This window comes from Mugil cephalus, chromosome 11, assembly GCF_022458985.1.
Source record: "Mugil cephalus isolate CIBA_MC_2020 chromosome 11, CIBA_Mcephalus_1.1, whole genome shotgun sequence".
NCBI classification, from domain to species: Eukaryota; Metazoa; Chordata; class Actinopteri; order Mugiliformes; family Mugilidae; genus Mugil; species Mugil cephalus.
This window is the reverse complement of record NC_061780.1, coordinates 16956172-16982577: the sequence shown is the minus strand read 5'-3', so window position 1 is coordinate 16982577 and position 26406 is coordinate 16956172. Positions and strand designations below refer to the sequence as shown.

General features: G+C 41.7%; 1 protein-coding gene across 7 annotated transcripts in view; it reads right to left on the bottom strand.

Annotated features, from left to right (window-relative positions):
• trak1a (trafficking protein, kinesin binding 1a) overlaps nucleotides 1-18618 on the bottom strand; it is a 35003-nt gene extending 16385 nt beyond the window's left edge. For 2 of the 7 annotated variants that reach the window (XM_047598026.1, XM_047598031.1), the window contains exons 1-2: nucleotides 13104-13277; nucleotides 10369-10563 (exon numbers count right to left, since the gene is read on the bottom strand). In XM_047598026.1, coding sequence (XP_047453982.1) covers nucleotides 10369-10563; nucleotides 13104-13107 — 199 coding nt within the window. In that variant the 5' untranslated portion in view covers nucleotides 13108-13277. Of the gene's footprint in view, nucleotides 1-3235; nucleotides 3893-7315; nucleotides 8152-10368; nucleotides 10564-13103; nucleotides 13278-18424 lie in introns of those variants that run through there. The other 5 variants (XM_047598029.1, XM_047598028.1, XM_047598027.1 and 2 more) reach the window with 5 other exon arrangements.
• Between the last annotated feature and the right edge of the window lie 7788 nt (nucleotides 18619-26406).

Below are 26406 nucleotides of genomic sequence, written 5' to 3'. Positions count from 1 at the left end.
TGAGCCTCTTTTTAAAAGTATGAACGGTCTCTGCGGCCCTGAGGTTCTCCAACAGGCTGTTCTACAGTCGGGGGCCATAATAACTGAATGCCACCTCCCCATGTGTCCTAGATCTAACTTGTGGTATTGTTAAAAGGCCGGTGCCTGAAGACCTCAGGGTCCGTGAGGGTTGATACGGTAAAAGTAAGTCAGACAAATAAGAAGGCCCAAGACCGTTAAGACATTTAAAAACTACTAAAAGAACCTTAAAATCGCCAGTGCAGCCATTTTAAAACTGGTGTAATGTGCTCTCGCCCTCTGGTCCTCGTCAGCACATGAGCGGCTGAATTTTGTAAAAGTTGTAAATTGTAAGTGCTCTTTTTGGGAAGACCAGAGAGCAGAGCATTACAATAATCCAGACGACAGGAGATAAAAGCATGCATCAGCACCTCCGTGTTAGCCTGAGAGAGAAACGGGCGGACTCTGGCTATTTTCTTGAGATGGTAAAAACCCATCTTTGTCATATTTTTGATATGCGGAATAAAACTAAGCTCAATCAAAAGATCACGCCCAGATTTTTTTTAACAAACTGTGACATCTTAAAATCCTGTAGTTTTGGTAAAAGCTTCTCTCTCTGTGTGACTTAAATATTTAAACAATCCTTGGTTTATTTGAGACATTCTTGAGAGATTTATGTGACTTTAACATTCACTCATACTTTTTTATAGACTGCAGGGACCGACAAAATGACCCCCAAAATGATGGAGAGATTAGACAGGAACCCCTACCTTCTATATGTTATCATTATTATTCTGCATTCAATATTAAGCTATTCCTTAAGACCTATGAAGACCTATGGGATTTATTAGATTTCATCTACTTTTGAACAGTGTAATGATTAACATTCTCATCTATCAGCTGGAGGGATAATGAGATCTGACCCTTTCCGACTCATAATAGAATCAATGCCATTGCGAAAATAATTTCCACAGACTTTATTTTTAGTTTGATGCCGAAGAACACAGACAATAGCTCTCAGGCTCACAGGCCTCACAGGATGCAAAATAGCCGGCCAATGCAAACACCGTATTTTCATATCCATCCGTGCATCACAGGCAGTGCATAGACTCAAAGCCTTAGCTGACCTTGTGTTAGCTGAGGATATTTCCCATCATCAATTATTTAATAAGCAGGTTCAATGAGCATGTACGACACCGAGCAGCTTCACGGGGACAGTGGATTAAATAAGGACAAACCAACGTGTTCATCATTAATCTTTTCCCTGACGTTTCCATGTTGGGCTAGTTTCAAACCATTTCACCTCTAGGAACACCTCATAAGTTAAACAACCCAAACGCAGTCAAAACTACAGATTACAGCCAAGATAATGGATCTGTCACGATGGTACACTGAGCTCACATCACAAGCTAACGATGCTAACCTCATGTCCATGTATGATGTTAGCCTGTTAGCATGGTCACATTTGCTAAACAAATGCTGAACACCGCAACACATTCATATATTCAATATTGTAGACATGGTATTGAACAGAGTAAACTTTTAACCTTACTGATGATTGTAGAGAAAGAGTCCGTGTTGTACTTAAGTTACAATTGATGCTAATTGATGCTATGAGGCATTTTTATCAAATGGAGAAAAACCAGCACATCACCAAAAACAGGAGGTTTCCTCCTTGTGCAAGCAAACATTAACACGGCCACCGTGATTAAAACCTAACCCAAGTCACAGTCCAGAGCGTTTAATCATTTGAAGCTGAGGGGTGAAGCTGCACAGATGACTGTAAACATCCGTTATGTACAGACACACATTAAGAACACATGAGAGCACAGACTGTTAATGTGGGAGCAAACCCGGCAGGACAATCACCACGCACATACACCAAATGCCCCACTTGTATGTATTGGCTATCTGCTCCATTATGTGATTGTACACCTGATAGGACAAGGTGCAGCCTGTTTACCTGTCACACTGTATGAGTGTGCCCTCTGTCAAAGAACATGCTGGTTTATTTCCATGGCGACTCACCACCCAGGTCAAACAACCGAAGGCATATAACAAACGCTTATACGCCTGCAGACAAAATAGATCCGCCTGCTGATTTGCTTTATTAATTCACTCTGGCCATAAATGAGCATTGAGCACGAAGGTTAGAGAAGGCAGCTGCTGTGAGGCGGCTTACGTAAAAGGAGGCGTAAGCTAATACTGGAATGCGATCAGGATGTTTTCTCAGCATTTTCCACAAAGAGCAGGTAACTTAAGACGCTCTCTGTCTCCTTCTTATTTAGTGTCAAGATGACAAAGCTAAGGAGATTTTACTACCTCAGTTACAACAGGTGTATTGTTCAAAACTAGCCGTGCCCCCTTAATAAATAATAAAAACAAGTATGTCAGAATGTTTTTCTGATTTGAATTGTAGTTAAACATCCACATGAAAATATATTCTGTTTTTCCTGTCTGTTCGCTGTTCACTAACTAAAGTTACAAGAGCCTAATGATCCCGGCTGCTACTGGGCAACACACACAACACACAAGTTCAAGGTAACAAACACCAAGGAAACAGACGTACAGAGACGAGGCCTTGTTATTCTACCCCCAACGCAACCTGTGGAGAGTTGTATCATTGAGTAACACTTCTTTATTGGACCTGGCGTTACATCTATTTTAATGGCCACTGTAAAACAGCTGAGTCTCCAAACATTCGCACGAAGAGACTGAACAAGTTTCTTTTTTGTATTCTACTGAATTGTCTCCTCCATTCGTTCATATTTTGTAATACATCTCCACTTTAACAGTTTGGTTTCGCTTTATCATTACAATACTGGACATTTTAGTACACGTGCACAGTTCTCTCACAAACTATTGTTCATGGACCAAAAATAATTATGGCCGGTCGTAAATGATTAACAGTTAACCATCTAAATGATAAGATGTCCACATAACGTTTTAACACATCTAAAACAGGGTACTGACAGCTGAGATAAAGACCTAATAGTGCATTTGACCATATCAGCCCAGCATGTAGATGACCCATGCTGTGTGGAGACCGAATACACAAAACTAAATGACAAGCATCAGGGAGTAAAAGCACATCCCTACGGAGAAGCTTACACATGTATCCATGAATCCCCTCCAGAATGAGAGGAAACGCCTCATAGCAACTAAGTAAAAACACACTAAAACCCTTGATGAACTAAGACAAAGAAAGAGCCTCAGATTAAAAAGATGAACCAGCTACCTTCATACAAAACTTGTTGCTCTACATCCATTTCTTCATCCTCTTCCTCCTCTTTTTTGGACCCTCCATAACTATCAAAACAGGCATATTCCTCGTTCTCCTCTTCCCCTTCTCCATCCTGCTCCGTGGTTTCATGGCTCGGCAAAGAGACATATTCTATGTCCTCATCTGGCTGGTTGGAGAATTCCAGCTCGTCCTCAGTGCCAGACACGTACAGTGCCATCCTCCAGTCTGGCACTAGAGCGAAGGAGCGAACCACAAAGGCAGCAGCAACGCCATGGCCGCTTCCTGATTGTGTTTAAATCTATGAATCGATATCTGTGTGCGCACAGACATGAATGACCACGCCTAACACCGTGTGTGTTAGGAATAAGAGAGAGGGTACATTTCTCTCTGCCCACTCCATTGTACGTGACAGCCAAGTTGGTATCAGCTGTATGAATTTCTAAAGTGGTGTGTTATCATCGCAGGGAGAACGACCAGGCAGCCTGACTCCTCCTCCTCTCCTCTGTGACTGGTCAGTGTATGGACTCCTCTACTTCTCCACAGGCACAGAGTAAACTACAAACTCACTCACACGTCTATACAGGAAGTGATCATCAGCTTCTTAAGATTAAAAAAGTATTTATCCTCAACTGATCGACACATTCAGTAGTTTTCTTTTAGAGAGTTTTGTATGGATCCAGGAGAGACAAGTAAAATGGAAAGAAGAAAAAAAAAAAACTCCCCTAACCTGAACGTAACTTGGTACAGTCCTGTTCCACCTCTATGGTGACAAGGGGCAGTGGCAAACAATAACAGACAATCACCTGTCTCCAGGGCGGGGCCAGACACAGGTGAACCTTCGTTATCAAGTTAGATTCATGAGATAAAAAAAAAAAAGAAACATTACTTAAGGCTGGGGGGGTTTCCTTCTCTGTCTCTTTATGAGAATATAATCATAAGAGAAAATATTATACTTTTGCCTTGTACAGAAGCAACAGGCTCAATTCACAACACCAGCAATTAAACTCCTAAATCTGTAAAATTGCAAGATATTTATTTTAACATTATGAACACTGACAGGTTGAGATATTCATGTATACAATAAAGAGATCCCTACAAAGGGCATTGAGGGACAAAAACACAAAGTTGAAACGGACACAAAGACAGAACTGCGTCAAGTCTAACAGAGTGTCCGATACGTCCAACAGGAATTTCTGGAAAATCAACATAAAAGCTTCCTTAAAATGTATCACGATGGTGTGGTTACAGCATGGGAAATCATGAATAATGTCTGTAGCTCGTGAGAACAGTCAAATGTTTACAAGTAGAACTACCTAACAAGCTAATTAGCGGCTAACGACTTAAACATGTAAAGATATAATGAAAGGATGAGGCAATTTCTCTCATATTAAAGTATAAAAAACTGTCAACATCTGTGGAAGTGTACAATTACAAAGTTTGAACACCACCGGAGGGCACCAAGTTGTAACTTCATCACATCCTTTAATTGATTCAATTGAAGTGGTTAAGCATCAACAGAATGTCAGAAAATTCACAGATGAAGCATCTTAGGTGTTCGTCTAAGTACGTTTTCACCAGTTCTCCTTCAAAAAGAAATTGTGATTCAACTTTCAAAGCATAATGGAAACCTGACAAATGAATATAACCAGTTACAACTGTAGGTCAGCTCTATGTTAATGTCCTATGTCAGTCTAAGCTGTAGACCCAGATTCTTCATAAATAATTATGGGGCACTTCAAAGAAGCCCATGTTCGCCTCATTAGCCACTGCCCAAAACTCATAATTACTGTAATTTCTGTGGAAAACTGATGCCAGCTTAGTACTGTCCTGAATGCTTGAGTAACTCCACTCAATGGTCGCACAAATGCTGCCTGCAGGCAACAAAGGAGGTCTGGACAAGCGCCTCTCAGTGATTCAGGGCAGTATTCTTCCTCTCACATCGCCTTTCTGGTCACATCCACTCTTCACGCTCCACTAGACGTCCCATTTTCACTCTCGTGAACCCACTTTTTTTTCCCCCAAACTTGCAGTTTTTCTCTTGATATTTTCTGTAAAGATACTAATATACCTTTTCAAGATAATCACTAAATTGGCTTTAAAAGGATTAAATGTTAAGTTGCTTAGACATTAAAGTACAAAAAAGGGTAAGATCTAAGGGCAAAAACTTCCATAATCAACTTAAACTTTCTTTGATGAGTTGAAAAGCAAACGTAAATACGGCAAACTTTTCCATCACATTCCTATTACAAGAATAGGTCAGCCCCATTTATCAGTCCCAGCCCTCTGTCCTGGCTGTCCTCCTCCTCCTCCTCCTCCTCTGTCCGTTGAGCCATTCCTTTTGAAGCCTCCCAAATAATATCTGGCAGGCTTCAATCAACAAAAAGTGGCTTGAAGCAGCATGCAAATTATTGGGCTAAATATAAGCCAACCTACTTCCTCAACCCTCCCCATGTATTTCTCAGAATAAAACCGGTTGCTTTCTATTTCTGTCTCCACACTGCACAGGAAGATTCATCAAAGAACCAGTGCGTTCCTTCTCATTTGAGCATCAAGCCCAGATCAGATCTATTGTCAGCATCCAGATGGGCAACATTTGCTCTTAAAATATCAAATCCCCAACGGCTGGATCTGGGCTGGCTGCCACAGCTGCATAATATTGCAGACATTTAAGCTGTGCAGCTCACATTGAGAAGGTGCTGAGCTGCCTCACGCTGTTATGTAAGAGTTTTTAACAGAGCATCTCTGACACACATACGTAATGCAGCGCATATAGAAACTAATTGATCACTCATTTCTAGCGAACCCTCAAATTAAATTTTACAAAACAATTCACCAATAGTTTTCAGCTAAAAGGAAAGCAAATATTGACTAGTGTGAAGGTAAGCAGCTTTTTATAAAGAAGAGGAAACACCGTGTATGTAGAGGCGATAGAAGAAGAGCTGGAGGCAGTTCTGAAAAAGCTGTTAATAAATCAACCACTGCTATAACCTGCTGTTAGTCACACCTGTCACATGATCAGGCACCATCAGCCCATCAGTCCTCCACATGCCCTGCCAGTGGATCAATCTGTAGATTAATTACCCACACAGGTTACACATTGAAGACAGAACAATAACAGCACCAGCTTTCAACCGAGCTCGTTACATAAACTCACTCGTTGCACCAAAATCCACAGTTAAAGGGCCATTTTACAGCTTTCAAGAGCTTTTTATTTTTTATCCATAATTATAATATTTCCTATAAGTGGGTTCCTTTTCTGGATGCCAATACAGTACATGTCAAGCTTCTAAAAGTTCACAAGATATTTTATGAAAAACTCGTTTTCTTCCATTACTATACATTCTTCTTCCCGGGATATCACCATAATTATCACTCTGTAACAGTTATTCTCTGGTATGTGATGTGATCAGGTGACTAGCCTTAGCACACGTATCCAGAAACGACAAGAGGAACCACAGTCCATGTTCCCACACTCAAGATGCACAACTACTCCTTGGATCTATTTTAGATACCAACCCTGACTCAGCTGCTACACGGCACCTGTTACAACACCCACTGCATCCAGCAGCCTGCGTTACTGCTGCTGCCGTCTTTGTCCCTTTCCGTATCAGCTTCCCTGTTATTTTTATATTTCTGTGGTGCCAAACCACAAGGTCACATTCACTTTGTTTGTTGGGAGTAAATCCAGAAGAAAAATGTCCCCTTTAAGAGGATTCCTTTCATGATTTACTAAAAAGAATGGAGTTTGATCATTTGTGAGCTACATATTGTTATTTGTCATTTTATTTGTTATTTATTGCTCATAGAGTTTCTTAAATGCGAAAACTAATTTTCAAGGAAATGCTTTCTACTTATTTAATGTATAGTCAGATTTTTTTCTTGTTTGGATACAGCCAGTTTAAGTAAAGTCTTCCCTGCTGTATGCATGTCATTACCCAGGTAGTAGTAGCAGTATTTACTCGTAAACCCACTTCATCTATCCAATATAGATCATGGCGACTGCTATGATCGCCTACAGTAGTTGGACTCTTCTACAGCCACAAACTGTAAAACTATATGGTAGTACCGCCTTACCATCTGTGCACTCCTCATAGTACCAGTCCAGTTCGTAGTAGTCTGCCTTGACAAACCTCTGGCCTCTGGTCTGACCTCGTCTCTTCATCCTCACTGCTCTGACAGACAGCTGTATCGTGTCCAATGTCCCAGCATTCTTAGCTGTAGCAGAATCTGTAGCCGGTCCAACTTGCCGGCATGGTCAGAGACAAACAGCTGTCGTTGGGAGTCTAATTACTCAGTCCGTTGGTCGGCCGGTCAGCACCCAGCTCCGCTAGCCCAGCGTGCTTTGTGGTCACCAGTGTGGACACGGTCATCATTAAGAGTCTGTCTTTTCTCATCATACGTCCGTTGTGTTGCACGTTTAATTACAGCAGCCTCTCAGTGTGTCACGCTCCGTTTGTTGTCCTGCTGGTGCCATTTGTGCATGTCATCCCATCCCATTACTTACGTCATCAGTTGTCAGAAGGATTTAAAAAAAAAAAAAAAGTCACTCAATTGAATTGTGTGTGTGTTGTTTTTTTTTGTCAATCATTAAATATTTACCATTTCTGCAAATTTGCCATCTTCTGTTATTTTGTCTTCTTTCCTTCTGTCACTCCAGAGCTTCAGCAAACGTCCATATATAGCTTCTGTCCTCTTGCCAGTTTTGTCTTCTTGCGGTCACACTATAACCTTCCCTTTTGTAACATCCCTCGCTCAATGACAGTCCCAGCTTCACACATGGGGCGCCGCATCTCGTAACAATGACTCGATATTCACAGAGGTACATGCAGTGAGAGAGCAGGCGGCAGCAGCAGCAGCAGCAGCAGCAGCAGTCACGGGTTTTGCAGCAGAAGTGATGATAATGATGACATCGTGGGACGGGGGTGGGATGAGAGGGGGTCGACGGCCAATGAGAGGGCGAGCCACCGCCGGCTCACTCCCGCCCACATTCGCTTGTCAGCATTCACCCCCCTCCCCTCCTCTCCTCTACTTTGCCCTTCTGTGTGGTTTCTATAGCAACAGGCTCAGACTCCAGCGTGTAGGAGCCGTTTGCAGGAAAGCAGTGTAGTGCTGGCGAAGGTGACGTGGCTCACCCAAAAATGAATGAACACAATGGGCGTTCGAGGATTAGTCACGATATGCGAGGAGTGACGAAGCATATGTGGCGTACGCTGTCCACTACACTGGAAGCACACTTTAAATATGACATTTATATATATACATCTTTGCGTTCGTAGAAACCAAGCTAACAGGCTGACCGATGCTTAACTAAAAGGAGGGTTTTTGAGGCAAAACAAGCTACAGCTGATGAAGTGACTTGGCCTCTGTTTGATGCTACTGAGCCAGAGGTCACATGTCTTGTGTAACACAGTGAGGTTGCATCAGGCCACTCGTACAGATGCAGTTACAGCTCACTATGTGTTTCTGCATGAGGATACAGGCTTTATCACTATTTAGATATATATATGTGTGTGTAGGGCCGCAAATAATGATTATTTTTTCTATAATCTATGGATCATTTCCCTTAATTAATCTTCTTGATTACATTTTTTAGAGAGATTGATGAATTCATCAGTCAACCAGTGAATAATAAACTTCACCTATTCAATTTTAAACATTTATTCAAACATAATTAGGACATATTTTAAGATTAATATGAATAAAAACAACTTTTACTTAATTTACCACAAAAGCTAAGATTTGTTCACCGTTTATCCCTGTAGCAAACATGTTGTTTACTATATGATGTTGGTAATTAGCAAAGACAGTGTATAGTAAGGTTTGATTTCTATGACCTGAGGAGAACGTCTGAAATGCGCTTGTATTATTTATCAGCTAAAGTCTGCTTCTATCCACTGAGAACATATCAATAATGGAAATCTACGTTGTATTGTTTGATGAGTCCATATGAGCAGAAACAAAGTGCTTATGGCTAAAAGCACCGGAAAGCATGTCTGTTTGAGAGAGGCTTTGTTGACTTCTTGTCTGAAGTACAATAGAGGAGGAAGTGTTCAACTCACTGGGTCCCTGTTTAGTGAATTCTTTCACTTTTCAACTCGGGTTTTTTTTTTTTTCCTGGTGCAGGAATCTGCACAACTGGGGACATACGTTAACATTGCGAAGCATGTACGTTATCAACATCATCAAATTGTTGAAGCTATATGTCACATGACACAATACATACAGTACATATCTGTACATTGTTTGATTATTACGTTACTCATATACAGTGACCCATCTCCTTTATTTAGAAAGACCAACAAGTGTGATGTCATCACGACATGGGACTTCCTTAAAATGTGCGACTGGACCATTTGTTGCTTAAATAAATACCTAAACAGAATCACCTATGTGGCTTTTTATGATGGTTAGCGTCCTCATTTTACAAGAGAACATCAGACTCCAGAGAAGCTGAGCTTTGTGATGAAACCAACGCGACATATGGCCGCTCATATATCACAGCGCCTGAGGGTAACTGGGTAAAATATGATATACCACAAAAACAATCTTGCAGATTATCACAAAATGGTTCTTGTATGTAACGCGACCTTGTTTTTGTCCGTCTGTGCTGAATGTCGAGGCCAATGTGACCCAGACAACACCAGGCAGAGGAGGTGAAGTTTCACGTCTCAGCCGCACCTATTTACAAGACGAATGATCTACTTTTAGAAACACTTTTTACCCTGAGTCACTACTCAAGTAGACATGACTAAAACCTGAATTATTGATAGGGGAAAAACAGAACACTTTACGTTCCCTGGGCTTGCTGCGTGCTGCATTTGCACGTTTTTCTCAGAATGTTTATTTGATTTTAACTGTCTGTTAGTGTGTGGGTGTTTGTGTTTGACTGGTTTACAGCTGGCACAGACGACAGCCACGGGGCAGCTTCATGAGGCACGAGCAGACACGTGCATAAATATAACGTGGATGCAGAATCCAAGAGAAGGCAAAACATTAACCAGCGCAGACACACACACACACACACACACACATACACACACACATTAGGTCTGTTTGTTTTGGGCACCCTGACCAACCGTTGCTCCCACAACCTCTTGTTCTCTTGTTTCTTTTATGGATCAACTTACAGAAGTATTTGAGGGTCTCCTCTATCTGTTCAGTAGTCAGGTCAAGGGCAGCGTCAGGGTCCACGAGCGGTGTGTGCAGCCAGTCATCTTGGTCGTAGCCGAAGATGGTGTCGGCCCTCAGCTTGTAGACCGGCAGTTGCTCCTCCAATAAGCTGATAATCTCAAGCTCTGGCAGATCTGTACTGTTGCACACATCTGCACAAGGACAGAGACAGATACTGTACAGTCACTGTTCTCTTCTTTAGAAGAGTCACCACAGGTTGCATAAAGACAGTGGACATAAAAAACAAGCTGCCCAGTTTTACTGTTTTGTGCTCTTGTAAATAAAGGCCAGCATGTTTCATGGAAAGAAAAAAATCAGTTCAGGACACTCTGCAGTCTGTTGGATCTGAAGGTGTATGACGCCCTCTAGTGGCTCATTCAGGAAGTGGCTAAAACTAAGTTCAGGTTCATTTGTGCCCATTTGCATCCTCACTTAAATTAAATCAAATGTGTTATGATTGAACAATATAACTCCCCTGCTCTGCTCTTATGCCACTACCTTATCTTTTACAGTAATGCATTCCTCACCCATTTGACACAGGCGTCTGTGAAAATTCATTCAGGTCATGGTGTATCTATAAGAAAGCTCCACAAGTCCAGATGCCTTTGATTTAGCTTTTTTTGTGGATAATAAAAACATGGTAGTAAGTCAGTACTGAAAACCTCTAGTGTAGATAATTGATACACGATACACTGTCAACAACTAGAGACTCTTTGCAGGACTTTCATAAATAAATTCATAATTAATATAAAAGTACAACATCAGGGAATAAGCAATGTTTTTCCATCATAAATATTTTAAAAGACCTGCAGCCATTTACATCTTTGGTATAAACTCTCTGTGTTTTCTTAAAGTCACCAGCAAACCACTATTCCAAACAGAGTCCTCTTTCACTTTAGAGCGATGCAAAACTAAAAAGCATTACCTAAGCTTTCAGCTATGTGCCTCTGTGTTTGCACCACTTTGGTCTGCTGTTAAAAGGGCCGTCTGTTTGGAGCACATTTTCTCGGCTCACGCAGAGAATTCAGGTTTTAGTCACTTTTCTCGTAGAGCAGGGATGGTCTAGGGGTGGACAGAGTTAGACGTAGGATGAGACTTAACACGCAGTAAAAATAAAGTCCTTTGTTTCCTCCGTTCTGCTGCCCCAGTGTCTGTATGTCTATGACTCCTAACAATGCTGTCTCTTATGGTTTGCTAATCCAGACTGAATGACTGCCTGTGCTGGGGAGTCATTCGGCAACAGAAAACACAGCTGGCCGAGTTTCAACAAAGAAGTAAGTAGCGAATTCCAACCAGTGGAAAAAGGGACATATTAATTGGATTTTACTTATTTACTTACTTGGATTAATATGTTTCTTGGAAAACGTTATTGCTATTGAGTAAATATCTGATTTGTTACACAAAGGAAAGGGTACAGCAGCAATACTGTATATGATCTTTTTATAATTTAGGAGCACAAACCTATAATACTTGAGCAAATCTAAATGCTTGGAAGGGTGTCGCTATTCAATATCACAATATTTCCCCTTCTGTATAATAAGAGCAATGCACTTCAGCTGTTGGAACGAGCACTGAATGATTGGCGATATTAATAGCCCGGCACAAAAACCGTCCCGTGCTTTTGAACCCACAAAAAGGTCAGTGGACATAATAAAAGCTGCTCACAGCTATTGTGTTGGGTTAAACAAACATGACCAGTTTTTAGATTTATTTTAATGATTCTGAAATGGAGAGTCTGCTACTGAATGAGCTGGAAAAAGAGCAGAAAAAAAGTAAGAAAAAATTGAATGTTTGACTTTCTTTTGTGTTTTCCTTTAAGACAATACGTAGTATTACATAGGTTTAACATTGTCGGCATCTAACAACTGGTCGATTCATGGCCAAGAGACGTTCAAATCCAATATTCGAATGTAAATATTAACTGGGATAATAAAGAACACGCGCTGCAAGGACATGCAAACATTAGTGGAAGCGAGAATCCCCCAGAGGAGGTCAAGTTCAAATTCAAGTGTAAGAATAGATCACTGTGACACACGCAATAAACACAACAATAAATGTGTGTGCGCGACACAGAGTTTTGTAAAAGTAAAGGACACGTCCAAAGTCAAGAAGTGTCCTTCTACCAAGTGAACCACAAAAGCACAAATTGTAGACACAGTACTAAGTGTAGTGTCTCTACGCTAGGAGCCTAAATTAGGTAATAGAGGAGCATGTGAGCTGGACTCAAACCAGCAACACATGCTACTGGTGTCAGATGGTGGAATCGCCTTGGATACGACTTTGCGACGTATGTTGCCAAAAACAAACAATGAATGTATGTGCAAGAACGCATCAAAGAGCAGAGCCAACGCTGCTGAACTTCAACATGGCGGCTTCCTCTTAAACAGCACAGTGCAGTAATTCTACTTATGGCCAGCTGATAGTTAAAGAGCCAAGTTAGTTGACCTTTCGCCAGCGCGCACACTGCAACTTTTTAACCTTTCAAACATGAATCCGTTACAGCACAGTTGTAAAGTTGACTTTTCAGACAGTTAAATACGGTTCTCTGAGGCTACATTAACTGTACCGGCCGAAAATGACAAGAAACCAACTGAAAAAAAAAAAACAAACAGAGAGGCACAACGAGTCAAACTCTATCCAGATGTTAGCCGCACCGGTCGGTAATCCTGACTGAGAACACCAGGATACTCACTCATGGTGCCTGAAGCCGGACAACCACCAACTCCGCTGCCCTCCAATCACATTTTCCACTGATCCAGGAGAGGGCAAGGTCGCGAGAAATAACACAGACGGGACGGGACGGGGGGGAGAGAAAGAGTTTTGGGAGGGGAGAGAAACGGGAAGAACAAGAGAGATAGAGAGAGAGAGAGAGGGCTACAAGTTTTAGAGGACAACACCGGGTGTGAAGAGGCGAAAAGAGGGAGGGAGGGAGGAAAAGAGGGAGGGAGGAAGAGACCCGAGCCAAACTGGTCCGTCATGCCTGACATGCCAGTGACGGTAACCACATGGACCGCCCCACACTGGCTCTCTGTGTCTCACCCTCTCTCCCCGAGCCAGTGACAAACCCAGCTGGAGTCTTCCTACGACGTCTCTCTCGACCTTATCTTGTATAAACACTCTTTAGGCAACAGTCCGCCTGAAGCTCTTTGTACTGTTGTCACATCCTAGAAGCTGCAGCTGCTTCGCACACGGGAGAGCCGGTCCTTTCGAATGGGCGGAGGACCGAGGTATTACAGGACCTTAAACATGGCACGCTAATCCTCACGGTGGTGAAAAAGCTCTGGATTTCGTTTGCTACTGCAAGTGTTCGAACGGTTTGAGCAACAGGTCAGCGGAAAAGACTGTGGTTCCAGTGGTAATCATAGTCTGCACAATGCAAGCAAAGCTGCAGCAGAAACGCTGCCAAACCTCCACTCAGTGGGTTTTCCATTTATTGCCACAGATCCCAACATTTGGTTCTGAGTAGAACCGGATATAAGCTCACGTATAATAGTCTTAGGAGCGGATTAATAGCTACGCTAATCAGTTTAGAATCATTTATTACCTCAAATGTTTTATTTTAGAAGTGTTGAGCTGCAGCCCAGGCCCGTCCAGAATTAGACCACGGTTCAAGCTGCCTCCAGTCACACATGAAATACAGGAGAGTACGTCTATGTGGTCAAATGTCAGAGGCAGTCCACAAATCTACATGAGGGAAGTTGTACCAAGGTGATCATATGTCACGAACCCTACAGATGAGATCATAGAGTCCTGGTCGGCAGATTGAAAGGGAAGTGGAACAAGTCCAGATTGTCATGTTCATCTTTTACATAACGTCAACTCAACTTCACGTAAACTTGATGGATTTATTATCACACCACTGACATTGAAGGGATCTTTGTCTGACGTGTTGTTGAAATAACATGACAGAGAAAACCTGCAAACTTCCACACACGACTGATCATAGTTTGATTACTAGCACAGCTAGCACTGAGGGTGCACGTCTCCTCACATCATTTGACTATTTAGACTTTAGACCCTGATCATAAACCAAAAAACTGATCATCTCATCTACAACCACATGAGTTGCTGCAGCCTATCTCAGCTCTCATCAAACGAGAGGCGGGGTACACCCTGGACAGGTCGCCAGCCTAACACAGGGCTAACACAGACACAAACAACCAGTCACACTCACACTAAGAGGCAATTTAGAATTAACAATTAACCTAACAAGCTTGTATTTGGAGAGTGGGACAAAACCAGAGTACCCGGAGGAAACCCACGCAGACACAAGGAGAACATGTAACTCCACCCTCGAACTTTTTCACTGGGAGGCATCAGACGGCTCCAAAAGCTGCTCTATAATCAGGATTTTATGTCAGTCGTGGTGAAATGAAGGGAGTTTACTGGAACACCATTTAAAAGCAACCAAATGCAATTATATGACAATTAAATAATCCCTTTGTTGCAGTTTTACATCTCCCGTTCTTACTATTTACACTGCTACAAGAGCTGGAAGCAACACAGTGAGGAGACATGATCTTGACAAGACATGTGTCTTCGTCACATGTAAACATGAGACGACACAGGCAAACACCCCTGTCACAAGCTTAAAAAATTAACTGAGATAACAAGCGCTTCATTGTTTGTTCAGTTTTAGAGGGAGGCTGAAGCTCCTCTAAATAATTTAGTGTTGTTTTATTTATTTTTTTTTTTATTCTTTGCAAAAAATATGCTGACAATCCCTTAAATATGATCATGAATCCTTATCCAACCCCTTCCACTCATTAATATTATATTAATTCAAGTAATTAAGTAATATTTTCAGGGTTTAAAATTGCAACCATTTTAGCCACATGTGTAACCTGTGCAACCTCAAAATATTTGAGAGCAAACAACTGTTGTGCTGCAAGCAAAAGTCACACCTTTATGTTTATAAGTTATTAAAAGTTAATGTTGGAACTTGATGTTTGTTGTTGCAATGTGTTTTAAAAAAAGACTGAAATAATAACAATAAATAAATTCTCAGCCTTTGTTAGCTGAAGTTTTGTGCTCACATCCTGTGCATCTCCTGGGGGCTAAACCTCCCCCTGTCCTTAAAACCCAGTGACGCCCCTGGTCAGAATTATTAATGACTTACATCCAGATGTAAAAGATCATTCAATATTTACAAGCTCTACTTCTAGATTTCTACAGGAATCAGCAGCTTAACTTGTTCTGTCAAGTGTTTGTCAGCTAGTCTGTCTCACTCTCTCGTTTGTTTTAGATTTGAATTATTCAGACGTTTCACATTAATGAAATTTACATTTTGCATCGAGTCCCTCCACACGGAGACAGACTAGCTGTAACAGCTCACTGAGGATAACTCCTAAGCACACACACACTAACAAACAGTGAACCAGAATCCAGCTCTCCTCTAAACTTTACACCACAATGGACGTTCATGAGAGTCGTGATCCGATCAGAGGATCATGAAGCGAACTCAGCAGTTTGGATCCTACTCTGTTTGTCCACTTACATAACTCTGTGTCTCTCTCCAGTTCTCTGTCCTCTGTCTCTTTTCCGTCCACTCCTCGTCGAGCATCCCATAATTTCACTGTTACTCAACTCTTTACATCACCGCTGGCCGGTAACCACGGAGAATTAACCTCACGTCCAGGAACGGCCCCGTAGCAAAGAGCTGCTCTATTCAACTCATTGTGTTCATTCATCCTTTGGACTTAGTGAAATCATAAAAAAAAAACACTCCCACACAAACGCTCTCTCTCTCTCTCAGTGAGTATTAATGAAGAAGGTCAGACAGAGAGTCAGACAGGATGAAAGATAGTGATGGATGCGACAAAAACAGGTAGAAATAAATAAATAAATTATATACCAGTTAGTACATTTATCTCGGAGAGTTTATGTTGTTCTAGTAACCACATCACACCAGCAGATGGCAGCACTGACTCAAACGACTCATTAGACACACATGACTGCAGCAGATATTACCACAGCACGTCATTTCAACATCTGATTTCACAAAACACGTTTTATACTGTTTCCACACTCCGTGTCAATCTGGTTCTGTTAAGGAAGAGGAAGCTGGTCAGCTTGAAAATGAGAATTGTGTTTAGATAGTTTATGATTCTTTTTACTGGTTGTACTATAATACCTTTAAAATACATTAGAGACAAGTGAAGAACAGTGTTGATTCTTTTATTAAGACAAGGGGAATAGGTAAGATTTTAAATCCTGAATCTTAAATGACACGTCACATATACCAGCCTGGTCTGAAATAAAAGAATCAACACACTTCAAGCCTTCAGACAATTTCTCATAAATGTATAAATTCACCTCCTGTGCAGCTGTAGCGAATGTTGAAGTTAGCGACAGAGATCAAAACTTCCTTTGAACATTTGGGTCTTTGGGGAATCGACTATTTTAGTGTTAGCTTCATGTGGCTATTTAAAGAAGTGCAGTTTTTGACACTTCTATGTTTGCTTCTCTTTTTTTGTTGTTCGCATCAGCAAGTAGACGAATTACAAGTAGAGCCATGTGTGCAAGCGTTCAAGAAACTGCAGTTTTAAATAACAGAAGGAACTGAGGTGCAGCTTAATGGTGGGAAGTAGAGACCTAGGGAGGGTCCTTTCCTGTAGTTGGTGCCTCTAAGAAAGTTGTATAATCTCAACCACAGCTAAAGTGACTCTTTGGTCTTTGGTGCTGTACGTATACACGACTCTTGGTCAGATTATTTTCAGTTCCTTCTCTGTTCTTTCCTGTTCCTTGGGGTCTTAAGCTCCTGTTAAATAGTGTTAAGACACAGAAGACGAGATGTTGTAGTCTAGACTCATCACTTGACCTCACTCTGCATCTCTGTCCACTACACTGAATTCTGTCTTTTAAAACTTTAAAACATTTATCTGACATCAGGTTGTTTACAATCTATATGACTGTGTAATTAGCATCACAACAACAAATACGATCAATATTCATTAATATTTAATGTCACTTCAGTTAATAGTGTCTGGAGAACAGAAAGCAGAAGAACACGTCTACACACACTGAAGACATTGGTGTCGTTCTGCTCTATGAGGGGATGAGAAAAGAAAGAAAGAGCTGACAGAAACTGTCCACTGAGCTCTTCTCTTATTCCCATGCTGGCTAAGACACAGAGCTGAGGACCCCTGGAGCTGCTTCACTGACAGGATGTGACACTGGAAAGGGGTCACAGAACAAAAACTGTTTCTCACAGCTCCACATGGATCACTCTTATACATGCAGAGAGTGTCAGACTGCCTGGTATTACTGACAGATTTTAACTGGGTTAAATCTGCAGCATAAAGTCTACTTGACCTTTTAGCCCATTAACACCTAAAAATCCTTCTAAGACCTAAAAATTGTTTGAAAGCAACGAAAAAAATTAAGAAACACTCCATACACCGACTCTAGAGAGAGGAGTATGAAAAACACACACTCGCTCTTAAAGGGACATACACCGACCAGCCACATCATAAAAACCACTGACAGGAGAAGTAAACATTGACTATCATGTAACAATGCTCTGCTGGGAAACGTTTAAACCAGGCATTCATTCACGTGGATGTTACTTAGACATGGACCAGCTACCTAGACCAGACCAGCTACCCCCACTTCATAACAATGACACCCCCAGCAGGATGCACGCTGAGGAACTTCTCAACAAAAAAAACATGAAAAACAGCACAAAGTGTTCAAATATCTATGAGATGATCCACAGAGTCCCCTCCCTTCAACCTATAGGCCACCACTAACAACACCCTGTTACCAGACACCACAGGACGCCCTCAGAAGACTCACGTTCATTCACAGTTTGGGAGGCAAAACAGAGACCTACACAATATTACATACAGATTAATACAGATGCATGTTGCATCCGGCCTTAATGGGCTACAGGAGTGAATTTTTGACGGATGATTTATACGTATCTAAGCACACAGTGCCGACTGAGGAAAGCCAAATGGATTCCAGTAAGTTTCATCCACCTGTGGTTATAATATATGCATGGATCTTTACCGGTAATGGTCTCAGCATCTCTGTAGGTGAACTTCTGAAGAGCAGCCGGGAGACTCGCCTCACTGACATACTCCTCCTCTTCCTCCTCCTCCTCCTCCTCCTCCTCCTCCCCGCAGGCCAACGGGAGGCCTGGGCTCTGGAGCTGAGACAGGGGATCGGAGGACAGCTGAAGGGTCGGGGTAGAGGAGCAGGAACAGGTAGGGGAAGTCTGAGCCCGCGGGTCCAGCTTGGCGCCGAGTGGTTACCGATTTAAAACAGGACAGGCCATGGACAGAAGCTGGACCAACCCGGAGCCAAATTAGATTTGTCTTGAGTGCATTGCTGGGCTCAATTATAAGACCGGGGAGGGACGAACACCGACCGCTCAACTGGGTGTGAAGCGATTGTTCACAGCATATCTGAAAGAGAAAGGAGAGGAGTAGAAGAAGACAGGAAGAGGAGAAGATTATTCATTTGCATAATTTTCAAAAACGAAAAAGGTTCACAGCAAAGTCAAATTCTGCAAAGTAATAAAGAAAACCTTAGTTAAAATGGTCTTTAATCTGAAATACTACTGTATGTTTATCCAGTATGAATACAGCAAACGAGAATATCTCTTTCACATTAGGGCGAGTGCTATTATTTATAGATGGGGTGTCATCTGCAAGATGGGCGACTGGCTCATAAGTAGAACACATGCTCCAGTTAAATATAAACATGAGTCGAGTTAACACCGTGTTATCATTTGATTAGATGTACCTGCGTCATTAAATGTGATCTTATTCAACAACCGTGTAATGAATGCACCTGGAGAAGGTTGTAATCATAAATCTTTATTGTCACTTTTGTCAGGGTGTGATTCTGCTCACCATTTTAGGGGTAATAGCAGTAGTAATGTTAGACTGAATAGGAATATTCTCGCACACACACACATATAATGAGGTGGAAAGGTATAATATCAGCGCATTGTAGGAAACAACACTATCAATGGACAGAATCTAAACTAAAGTTAAATCAACACGTTTTAAAGGTTAGGAGGATCCAATACTTCCTTGTCTACTGGAATAGCTGGATTCAGTAAGAATGGCTTAATCAAAGGAGTTTTAAATAGATGTAGAAGACACACATACACATATACACCGATCAGCCACAACATTAAAACCACTGACAGGAGAAGCAAATAACATCGACCATCTTGTGACAATGCAGTGTACTACTGTGAAACATGTGGACTTAGCATTCATGTGGATGTAACTTAGACATGTAGCTCCCACCTGGACCAGACCAGACACCCCCACCCTATAGCAATGACACTCCTTGACGGGAGCAGGATGCAGCCTGATGCAGGCACAAACACACAAAGATGGTTTAGGGACAAAAAGAACAGCACAAGGCGTCCAAATGCACTAAATGATCCACAGAGGCCCCTCCCCTCAGTCCTTGGGACCTGAAGGCCCCCACTAACAACACTGTGCAGCCAGTACAGGACCCCATCAGAAAGGTCATGTCCATTCTCTGAGTTGAGTTGAGTCACAACTGTTTTGGAGGCACAGGGGAGATCTACACAATATTAGGCAGGTGGTCACAATGTTATGCCTGATCAGCTGTAAATCTCCTGCAGAAAAAGGGGAACCGAGAACTGCAGCTCCGTTGACGGGGGAGTTGACTACGATCACTATTTAGCAGGACTCCTGATGTCTAGATATCATAACAAAAGTAGAACACACATTTTGCAGTGTCAACAATAAAAGGAAACCGTTACGGTTATCGAGCTTAAGGGCAGACAAAAGTAAAACACAATTGTATCATTGAGCAGGCTGCCAGCCCAGCACCACAGAGGAACACGTTTCTATTTATAGCCGACCCTTCATAACATAAGACAGGCCTCTTGATGTGTGGACCTCGGCCCTCTCTCCTCCTGCCGTCATTAAAATAATAATGGTTTTTGTCGGACCACCTCTTCCGTGTCTCAACTTTCTGTCTCCCACTATATCTAAACCTCTCTCCGTTTACCTCCTTTCTTCGTTTATCCGCACTCATCGTCCTGCTCTTTCTCACCATCACTCCTTTTTCCACCCTACCCTCCTCTTTGAGTCACATCTCATGGATCATTGCGGGAAGTCGGATTGAGGTCACAGAGTTTCCATTATTTAGGAGTGAGGGACATCCAAATATCCTAACACTGTTGCTAATGACAACAAAACATGCAGCGGCTGCAAAATATATGACATTTTCTGCTATAAGTCAGGACCCGAGTATTTCTCATTAATTAATAGCCGACAGCCTTAGAATCTATCTGTACAGGTTAGAATACGTTTATTTGTAGTTTTCTTTCTAATTTATTGAAGCGTTTCAAGGTTGACGTCTGAGTGAATGACGTGTTAGACTAAAGCTGCTGACTTCACTTTGAAGCTTCAGTGATATCAGTGTCAACAATACCAGGATCAGCTATGTTATGGTTGAAACAATCCCACGGGGAGGGAATAATGTTTGGAGGAAGGGTAGGGCTGGGCGGTACACCGGTTCATACCCAATACCGGTTTTGATTTGATTACACAGCGTTCGTAGCGCTGCACCCCGAGACACTGTTTACGTTTTCAATGTACCGCTTCTAAACACACAGTGCGACTGCGTCACTGTGAGTTGAGGTGAAGATGGAAATGTCTGAAAAATGTATAGGCAGAACAGAGGACTCGTGTTGTTTTTTAAAAAATTTTTTTTAGGGTGACCAGACGTCCCTGATTTCTGGCGATAGTCCCCGTTTTGGATGACCTGTCCCCCAGATAAAGCTGTCCCTGAAAATGTCCCCAATTTTTAAGAATGAGAAAAAAATGTTGTGTGCAGACTACAATTTTTACAGTAGCCGGTCGAGCTGCTATTGACATTGCAGAAACAGCAGTTTAAATATGAATAAATATGTCAAAAGAAATGAAACCGTAATTGTTCCCTGTGTCTTCATTTCATCTTGATAACATTTAATTCTTTTTTTTTTTTTTCGAGATCCACATTTCCATATCTGCAGGCAGTGCTAAGAAGACGACTAGTGTGGGATTATTTCTACAATATTTACTCATCATGACAGTAAAATAGTCCATCCTTTGTCAGTCTACTGCATTAATTCCTCTTTCAACCTGTTGCAAACACATGATTGTGCATGAAAACAAATATCGTGATATACATTTTTGCCCTAGAGGAAGTGAAAGATTTCATTATGCTGATGGAAACGGTGCTCAAGGACACAACAATGGATGGAGGACACGGTGTGGCTTTCTTAAAACTTCCATTACGTTCCGCGTAAGACATTCTCCAACCATCTAGTTATGTCCTTTGTCTTGTACAGATTTTTCTCCCCTGATAAATTGTGGGGATTTACTGTGGCCGTGCAAACCGGAGAACCAACTCAACAAGCGGAGAGTCATGATTGTTTCAAAATAAAATATATATGTGTTATATGTGGGAGGTCCTAGTGGCTGTAATCAGCTTCATTTGACAGAACGTTTTGACCTCGTTTCTCACAAGCTGTAACTCTGACTGTTCTCAGTAATGGCCCAATAAACTTTACTGCTCCACTCATGTATGGACATGGTTTATTCAGTCTTAATCCAGTGTCTGGAAGAGAACAAACAACGGACGATTTCTCAATGCTTGTTGTTTCATCTGCGCTTATCAATTCCTACTGACTGTGGTGGACACTGTAACAATATGAACGTTACGACACAAACCGCAAATATTCATTCTCTTTTAAGGAAACTAGAGCAGCACCACCCAAACCTCTGTCACCATCACTACAGACTCTTTCAATCAACCCCACAAAGCACAGTGCATTTTAGAGTCGTAACATGACCTCTTTAAGACCTTTAGTCAGCGCGAGCAAAGCAAAACCACACATGACACCTACTTTCACATATATCAAGAGCAGCAGCAAAGAAAAACAAATGTGCTCCGAGTCACACATGCAAAATGTTCCTGTGTGTCCTGCAACGTGCAGAAATCGAGTCTGAACGCATGTGAACCCTGCAGCAAAGTCACAACATGTTTGATGCTTTGTAGTTAAGAGTAGCATAAACACACACTTTTACAAGGTGTGTGCACTTGTGTGTCGTCCTTCCTGACAACCAGACTCTCACAGAGCTGAGGCCTTTTCTCAGTGTCGCACAAATGTGACATGATGATGTGACTAATGGCACTGTATCGACACAGTGTGGATCGACCCAAACCACGGACTGAAAACAGCACACAAAGTGAGTTCATCTGTCAGCTACGTACTAACTCTGGCTAAGCGACACTTTTCTAATTAAAAGCGCCAGTTAATGTAAAGACGTTTTCTACTGTGGTTCTCGAGTAGGGGTCAAACCCAGGACGTGCAACTCATTCGTCACCCTATATCCAACCACCCCTAACCAAACAGTTTGCCTAACAGCGTCCTGACCCTGGCGTGTTACGTGATACCGTGGTACATCTCGTCACAATGCATGGGCTCTGCAGCACTTACGGCAGCTGTGTGCTCAGCTTAGTCCTTGCTAGAGGGGGTTTCCTCACTTTTAACAGCAGATAATGTAGAGCACTTTGATGTTTCCAATGTTTTAGAAAGTAATGTACGTGGTGTGTGTCCTGGCTAATGGACTACACAATGACACGCTGATGGACAGACGTTTACACCGGTCACTCGTCTGCTAGCGGCCGAATGTACCCGCATGCTGTGACTGACGGCCCATAACCCTGGGCTCTAACACAGGAAACACTGGGTACGCCGTAAACTCCTTCCTGCGAATGTGCTTTGCCATGAAATACTCAGGGGGCACGTTCTTGACAGAAGGCAGGAAACCCAAATCAGCTGCAAGACATATTAAAAGAAGCAGCCTACGCTGACAGATGGGTTCTAGCTTTAGCTTTGGCTGTAAACATGGAGATCATGGAGAGAACCCTGTTAACATCCCTGCCCTTGAACCAGGTGAGGCTAACAAAAAGAATGGAGTAAATATTGGTTTGGACTAGAAAAAAAAAAAAAAAAAAAAAAGAAATGTCAACATTACCCTGTTGCTCAGTTGCACATATAAAACACTATTAAAGGACACGGGTGGCAGGTGGTGTTTGAATAAATGTTGATTAAACATCCACGAGGACTTAACTGGGGAAACATTCAGCCTGACCTCATGAGTCTTCTCTTTAATTCTCTCTAGGGATGGACGAAAGCAAAGCCATATGCAAGACGTGGCAACTAGAGATGGAATATTGTGGAAATACGGCAAATCACTGAAACCAATTACGACAATAACTTTGTGAAAGTCTCGGTCATAGCCAAGCAAACACGTTTTTGAAAGTTGAAGCTTAGTTGAAGTAAAGTAGATAGATAGATAGATAGATAGATAGATAGATAGATAGATAGATAGATAGATAGATAGATAGATCATCCCATGGGAAAATTTGGTTACATGACTACCCCATTCACTCATTAACATTCAGTTTACATTCACTTCCTTTAACAGTACATTCCCTTCTGGACACTCTCCCTCCCTCCCTTCCTTTCTTTCTTTACAATGCAGACCTAAAGAATCATTGCAGGAAGAGAGGCACCGAAGGAAGAAAAACAAGCACACATGCAAAGCAGAGCAGTTGCCTCTTAGTTTTTTTTGCTGAAAATCAGTATTGGCAAATTTATAACAACTTTAAACTACAATTGCACGAATCCCACACTATTACCTGTTGACTGTTACCTGTTGACCTATAAATATTACCTACAAATAAGTGAGGTTTATAAGATCAGGTTCATAACCGATTCTATTTTTCTTACAAACTCAGGAATAAATGAAAAAGACAAACCACTGACACATCACACTATGGCATCATGCTACGTTGACCAGTGTTCTTCTTTGCTTGCTTAGCTCATTTGTCAGCATTAAGTCAAACATCAGTGGTGGTCACAAAGAAATCCAGGGTAACGTCTTAGCAACTAAAGGCATCTCTAACGTTAATGTTTCTGAGTCCACCGTCAGGAAAAGACCTCCTGAAGCTGTTCTCCAAGAAACGTTTCTGCCCGTCTACAGTTTGCCTAATGTTCGAAGTGGTTTACACGGACGTCTATAGGTGTGTAGTTCAGATCAGAATGAACATTGTACCCGATCAAAGAAGCCTGAAGTAGGACTTTACACCAGTCCTACATTTTTTTATCCGCCACAGTAGCGTGTTGGGGTGGGTGTTGTGCCTCAGATTTAGGATATCTCCAGAGATTTCACCTTTACTGGTGTCTAGATGTGTTGTTACCAACTAGTGTCCTGGTATGAAGAGTTACTAGAAGCATTGTACGTGTGATGACAGAAGTTGTGCCACATTTGGAGACTATTCCTCTACTGAAAGAAGGTCACAATATAGCTGGCACAGGAGGCTTCTCTAAATGACGGATATTTCACTATGTTCCCAACGGAACTGGCAGTTTTATCAACATCACATGGTTCATTGATCTAATCTTACCCAAGAACAATGAGTCCAATCACCAAACCGCTTCCAGTTGTGCAAGTATTATAAAGGAGTCTCATTGCATTGCACTGGTTTTCAGCCAGTAGTAGAAATGCATAATCAGTCCTGCATTAAATCACAGCTACCTGACTGTTATAACGTTCAGTTTATGTTAATTTAAGTCTAAGAAAGGTGATAATTTAACGGTGTGATCATTTTGCAGTTTAGCCCTAGAGCACGAACTGAAACCGTCAAAATAATAGGAACATGTGTCGATACTTAAAACATAATTCAATAGTACTGCAAACTACCGCCAGGACTGTTGTATTAGGATGGATTCATTTTGACTAGTGTACCAAATGAAGTGTCAAGTGAGTGCACTTCTCTAACCGTGGACCTTGTGTCCGTTTTCATCTTTGTGATCGTTTTCCAAAAGTGAATGTGATCGGTCTCCGTTTACCGTGAACAACTTTCCAACCCGGCGGCAGGCACCTGCTCCTCTCTCTCACATTATTACAAGACTTCAAAACACGACACATACAAAAGACTTCTTTACCTCTTAGGCAGCGAAAACTTCCCAGAAGAGTCTGAGAATAATTCAATTTCCTCCTTTTTTTGCAGCTCAGCTAGTTGAAGACTACCGGCTCCGTTCACTCTGCGTGTGGGGGGAAAAAAAAGTGGTTCAATCTGTCCGGAGGGTACATGCACTGACCGAATAAATAAAATAAATAAATAATAATAATTTAAAAAAAAAAAACTGTGAACGAAGTGAAAGAGGGAATCCAAAGCAAACTTTGTGCCGGTTTCCTTTTTTTTCGTATGGAGTCACGAGCAAGCAAGTGGTTTAATGGAAACAAAGCTACTGAGCTGAATCAAACTAGAAAAAAATATGGAGGTACATCCGGTCCGTGATATTTCAAAATAAAGTAATTGAGCTCAGGTGGTCCGGAGCATAGACTGTAAATAAAGATGGACGACGGAGGATAGTACCTAAATCATTTTAGGTGGTTAATATAATGCTGATGCATGTTCAAGGGTCTTTTTCTTTTATTTTTTTTTTATACTTTTTTTAGTGTGAATTTGACACTACAGAACCAGGATGGATGTGGCAACCAAAAATGTATTTTTGTTAAAAACACATACAGTGTATAATCCTTGTAATTTCCTTGTAACTGACGGAGGTAGAGCATAGAGTAGTGTTAATAAAACAAAAACCCAAGTGAGTCTGGAGGAAGTGTGGTCAGTCACTACTCGTGGACAATAATGTGCAGACTCTGGCTAAAAGATAGCGCCACCCTTATCCCCGAGAAAATAGCATCAGACTAATTAATGTGGGCAGGAGGTAAAAGTGGCACATTCGAGCTTCTGCTGTTTGAAATCATTACAGTGACTTTATTTTGAAATTGCACAGACCGGATGTACCTTCGTATAATCGAGCGAGTTGATCCTCCCGTCAGATTGAGCCACTCATGAAACAAGTGTCCTCAACTACTGGATCAAAAACGGGAGGAGATTAAAAAGAAGACATATGAGGTCAAACTCAATCCTTT